At 53.0% G+C, this 6,000-nt stretch overlaps 1 protein-coding gene across 1 annotated transcript in view; it reads left to right on the forward strand.

Moving 5' to 3' along the window:
* The window catches only part of LOC101131736 (noelin), a 34,582-nt gene extending 30,955 nt beyond the window's left edge, over positions 1-3,627 (forward strand). The window contains exon 6 of the mRNA XM_031014268.3: positions 1,951-3,627. Coding sequence (XP_030870128.1) covers positions 1,951-2,625 — 675 coding nt within the window. The 3' untranslated portion in view covers positions 2,626-3,627. The remainder of the gene's footprint in view (positions 1-1,950) is intronic.
* The last annotated feature ends 2,373 nt before the right edge of the window (positions 3,628-6,000 follow it).

Below are 6,000 nucleotides of genomic sequence, written 5' to 3' on the forward strand. Positions count from 1 at the left end.
CTCTGATAGCACAATAGCTGTGTCTCCTTTTGAGGAGTGTGCTGGGTTTGGAGGTAGGACGTGGCACCCTTTGGTTGTGACTACTCTTTCCTGGCTCTCTGGGTTTGGAGGGAGGACATGGTACCCTTTGGTCGTGACTACTGTTTCCTGGCTCTTTCAGCAACTTCTCCTGAGGTCCAGGAAATTCCAAGTCGGGGAACAGCTTCCCGCCCAAGGAACAGCTTTCCACACAAGCCTGTTCCACCCCACTTTGGAAGTGCTCGCCGGGTCTTTGGAAGTGCTCACTGGGTCTTTGGAAGTCCTCACTGGGTCTTTGGAGTACTCACTGGGTCTTTGGAGTGCTCACCGGATCTTTGGAGTGCTCACCAGGTCTTTGGAGTGCTCACTGGGTCTTTGGAGTGCTCGCTGGGTCTTTGGAAATGCTCACTGGGTCTTTGGAGTGCTCGCTGGGTCTTTGGAGTGCTCGCTGTGTCTTTGGAGTGCTCACTAGGTCTTTGGAGTGCTTACTGGGTCTTTGGAGTGCTCGCTGGGTCTTTGGAGTGCTCGCTGGGTCTTTGGCATGCTCGCTGGGTCTTTGGAATGCTCGCTGGATCTTTGGAAGTGCTCACTGGGTCTTTGGAGTGCTTGCTGGGTCTTTGGAAATGCTCACTGGGTCTTTGGAGTACTCACTGGGTCTTTGGAATGCTCGCTGGGTCTTTGGAGTACTCACTGGGTCTTTGGAGTGCTCGCTGGGTCTTTGGAAATGCTCACTGGGTCTCTGGAGTACTCACTGGGTCTTTGGAGTGCTCACTGGGTCTTTGGAGTGCTCGCCATGTCTTTGGAGTGCTTGCCGGGTCTTTGGAGTGCTCGCCGGGTCTTTGGAGTGCTCACTGTGTCTTTGGAGTGCTTACTGGGTCTTTGGAGTGCTCGCCGGGTCTTTGGAGTGCTCTCCGTGTCTTTGGAAGTGCTCACTGGGTCTTTGGAAATGCTCGCTGGGTCTTTGGCATGCTCGCCGGGTCTTTGGAGTACTCACTGGATCTTTGGAATCACTGGATCTTTGGAGTACTCACTGGATCTTTGGAAGTGCTCACTGGATCTTTGGAGTACTCACTGGATCTTTGGAAGTGCTCACTGGGTCTTTGGAGTACTCACTGGGTCTTTGAAAGTGCTCACTGGGCCTTTGGAAGTGCTCACTGGGTCTTGGGAGTACTCACTGGGTCTTTGGAGTGCTCACCGGGTCTTTGGAGTGCTCTCTGTGTCTTTGGAAGTGCTCACTGGGTCTTTGGAAATGCTCGCTGGGTCTTTGGCATGCTCGCCGGGTCTTTGGAGTACTCACTGGATCTTTGGATTACTCACTGGATCTTTGGAAGTGCTCACTGGATCTTTGGAGTACTCACTGGATCTTTGGAAGTGCTCACTGGATCTTTGAAAGTGCTCACTGGGCCTTTGGAAGTGCTCACCGGGTCTTGGGAGTACTCACTGGGTCTTTGGAGTACTCACTGGGTCTTTGAAAGTGCTCACTGGGCCTTTGGAAGTGCTCACCAGGTCTTGGGAGTACTCACTGGGTCTTTGGAGTGCTCATCGGGCCTTTGGAAGTGCTCACCGGGTCTTTGGAGTACTCATTGTGTCTTTGGAGTGCTCACCAGGTCTCTGGAGTACTCACCGGGTCTTTGGAGTACTCACTGGGTCTCTGGAGTGCTCGCTGTGTCTTTGGAGTACTCACTGGGTCTTTGGAGTGCTCACTGGGTCTTTGGAAATGCTCACTCGGTCTTTGGAGTACTCACTGGGTCTTTGGAGTACTCACTGGATCTTTGGAAGTGCTCACTGGGTCTTTGAAGTGCTCAGTGGGTCTTTGGAGTACTCACTGGATCTTTGGAAGTGCTCACTGGGTATCTGGAGTACTCACTGGGTCTTTGGAAGTGCTCACTGGGTCTTTGGAAGTGCTCACCACCGGGTCTGCTCTCTCCACAGGTGTGGTACATGGATGGCTATCACAACAACCGCTTCGTACGTGAGTACAAGTCCATGGTTGACTTCATGAACACGGACAATTTCACCTCCCACCGTCTCCCCCACCCCTGGTCGGGCACGGGGCAGGTGGTCTACAACGGTTCTATCTACTTCAACAAGTTCCAGAGCCACATCATCATCAGGTTTGACCTGAAGACAGAGACCATCCTCAAGACCCGCAGCCTGGACTATGCCGGTTACAACAACATGTACCACTACGCCTGGGGTGGCCACTCGGACATCGACCTCATGGTGGACGAGAGCGGGCTGTGGGCCGTGTATGCCACCAACCAGAACGCTGGCAACATCGTGGTCAGTAGGCTGGACCCCGTGTCCCTGCAGACCCTGCAGACCTGGAACACGAGCTACCCCAAGCGCAGCGCCGGGGAGGCCTTCATCATCTGTGGCACGCTGTACGTCACCAACGGCTACTCAGGGGGCACCAAGGTCCACTACGCATACCAGACCAATGCCTCAACCTACGAATACATCGACATCCCCTTCCAGAACAAATACTCCCACATCTCCATGCTGGACTACAACCCCAAGGACCGGGCCCTGTATGCCTGGAACAACGGCCACCAGATCCTCTACAACGTGACCCTCTTCCACGTCATCCGCTCCGATGAGTTGTAGCTCCCTCCTCCTGGAAGCCAAGGGCCCATGTCCTCACCACAAGGAAACTCCTGTGAAACCGCTGCCAAAAAGATACCAATAATACTAACAATACCAATCTTGAAAAATCATCAGCAGTGCGGATTCTGACATCGAGGGATGGCATTACCTCCATGTTTCTCCCTTTCGAGCCGGCGGGCCACAGACGTCGGAAGAAACTCCCGTATTTGCAGCTGGAACTGCAGCCCACGGCGCCCCGGTTTTCCTCCCCGCCCTGTCCCTCTCTGGTCAAACAACATACTAAAGAGGCAAGGCAATGACTGTTGGCCAGTTCTCACTGGGGAAAAACCCACTGTTAGGATGGCATGAACATTTCCTTAGATCGTGGTCAGCTCTGAGGAATGTGGCGTCCAGGCTCTTTGAGAGCCGTGGGCCACACCCGGCCGTAGGCTAGTGTAACTCGCATCCCATCGCAGTGCCGTTTCTTGACTGTGTTGCTGTCTCTTAGATTAACTGTGCTGAGACTCCACGTAGCTCCTGGACCTGTGTCTAGTACATACTGAAGCGATGGTCAGAGTGTGTAGAGTGAAGTTGCTGTGCCCACGTTGTTTGAACTCGCGTACCCCGTAGATATATTGTGCAACGTTCTTCTGTTATTCCCTTGAGGTGGTAACTTCGTATGTTCAGTTTATGCAATGATTGTTGTAAATGCAATGCCGTAGTTTGGATTAATAAGTGGATGGTTTTTGTTTCTAACAAGAAAAAAAAAATCAGTGTTCACCCTTATAGAGACATAGTCAAGTTCATGTTGATAATAATCAAAGGAATTACTCTCTTCTTGTTAAATTAGCTAAATCATGTAACCGCAGATAGGAAGGGCTTGCCTGGGGAAACTCTGGTTTCCGATGGGACAGGAAAGTCATACGGGCAACAGTATGCGGAAAGTACATTTTTTAAGTAAAAAACAAAGGCAAACTTTGTACTATCCAGTTATCTAAGGAACAATAAAAACATTAGGAGATCTTTTTGCTTCACTTGTCATTTCTGAGAGTTTTAAAAATGACCGAGACTTCCAGGTCCTTGCAGACGGATTCCTGGGTTTGAGTGGCCCTTTGAGAAAGGGAAATAAATCCTTTCTTTCGGAAGAGGGCAAGGACAGGTCCCTGTTGGATCTCCAACCTCCCATCCCCCCAACCTGGAGAAGCAGCTTAGAATCTACCCGCCACCCCTTAGGTGACTCTGGGGCGCTACTCCAACTTGGGGCTGTGTGCCAGGGACCCCACCCACACCCCATCTCCACCCTGCTGTCCCTCCACAGACACCACTGGAGGGGGCCTGGGGCGGCACCCACTTTAGTCAGCCCTGGCATGGTGGGCAGAGACCCTGCTGAGGAAAAGTTCACTCATCTAGGGCTGCAGCAGGCCCTGGAGATAAGTGACAGCCCTCTCTGAGACCCGTATCTCCCCAGGCCTTGGAAACTATGGCCAGGTGTGTGCAGCCCTTGGCAACCCTGAGGGGCCCAGGGCATCACATGGGCTAGATCCTGGGAGCTTCGTGAGGCCCCTGCCACTCAGCAGGCCCTGAGGTCTCTGCAGGACAGGCCACAACTCAATGTTTGGAGTCTTTCTGGAATGTACTGGCACTTCCTGTCAGCCAGAGAAGGAAGAATGTCAGAGTAACTCCCTCACAACATTCCTGGCACCAACTTGGCAGAAGAGGGCTGCTCGTCTGGGTCCCCAGGTATAGTGTGAGGTTGGGAGCCACCCTGCTCTCACCTGCCCTCTGCTTGGGGGCAGCTGGCACCCCCAGCAACATGGGTGGCAGGGCAGTGATGTGGGGCATTGGGGAAAGCCGGGCAACCCTGTGAGCCTAGCCCAGTGGCACCTGCTCAAACCGGTGAGTGGATGAGCTTCCAGCATTTCCGTCATTTGTCCTGGAAAGACAGCCAGCCGGGCGGTACCCAGGTGGAATCGTGGATGACACTTAGTCAGACAAAGCTGATGTCTGTAGTAGCCGGTGGAACCGAGTCCAAGAATGTCTGAGAAGGTGCGACACCAGCTCCTGAAACCACACAGAAGTTGGGGCTGCTGAAAGAGTGAACTGGTCAGGGAAGGAGGCAGCTGGGGACATTTGGGGACCATGTCTAGCTCCCTTGTTACCTGGCCCTGGACAACAGTTAGGAAAATACGGGATGACAAATAGGGCACAGGTGAGCCCTAACCCACTGGGTAGGAAGGGAAGGAGAAGCCAGCATCTCTGGAGAGGTGCAGAGCCCAGCTCCCAGTCCCCGTGGCCATCAGCCGCTCATGGAGTCGAAGTCTGCCCCAGGTCCCTTCCTCCCTGCCGCTAGGGCCACGTTTCTACAGTGGGTTGGGTGGGCCAGTGATGCCCCAGTCCCAAGCTGCCTAGAACCCCATGGCAGGGGCTCAGTGCCTGTCTGTGCCCTGCACACGCCTCTCCCAGTCGGGGTGGCCACTTCCCATCTGCTCTCCTAGGCCCCACCTGCCCCAAGCCTCTCGCCTGCCCTGCCTGCCCTGTGTGCCCTTCTGTCCCCGCTCTCTGCCTCCCCCAGGGGCCAGCTCAGGGGCCATCATTTTGGGAACGACTCCTTCTCACCTCCAGGGAGCATTCCTCCTTGGCCTGCGTTCCTCCAGGCCTCCGTTCTCCCGTTCCCTGGCTCTCACCAGCCCTTGCATCCAGCATCTATGAGTCTCTTGCACCTGACATGACATGTTCTTTGGGATTTGAGGGGGATTTGGGGGTATCCAAAATAGGTGAATTTCCAAACCCAATACAAAAAAGCCCGATATTTGGGAGGGAGTGGGGCAGAAATGCCTAATCCATAACTACAGCCTCACTGGCAGGAAGGCAGCGCTCACACGCCACTGCGGAGTGCACTTTCAGTGAGGACTTTCAGGGCTGGAGGCACGTTTATAGTTTTCTGTTTACAAATTGTCTCAGAGCGCGATGGCACACAAAATGCCCCCTGCAAGACACAGGAGTGGATATTCAGAGAAAAGCCCTGAGTTTCCATCAAGCCATAACTCAGTCTAGCAGGCCAATGACTTTACCCCGACAAGACAGAAACCTGTCCAAGCACAATCAGGTGGGAACTATTCTATAATTACAGGCTGTGATTACGGGCTGATTTCCTTGTAATCTCCCCTTAATGACATAGTAAAAAACAAGCATTCAAATATCTGTTCTGAGTCACCAGAAGACAAAATAATGACCTGACAGGTCCAGAATGGATTTGCTGTCTCACGCTGAGTATTTCCTAGGGAAAATATTCCTCCAGGATATTACATACGCAAGAAAAATGGTTCTACCCAGAGAGCAAATAAAATAACCAGGCTGTCATTAAATCTCCCAGATTCCAATAACCGAGTATATTGG

Source organism: Gorilla gorilla, chromosome 13 (genome assembly GCF_029281585.2).
Source record: "Gorilla gorilla gorilla isolate KB3781 chromosome 13, NHGRI_mGorGor1-v2.1_pri, whole genome shotgun sequence".
NCBI lineage: Eukaryota > Metazoa > Chordata > Mammalia > Primates > Hominidae > Gorilla > Gorilla gorilla.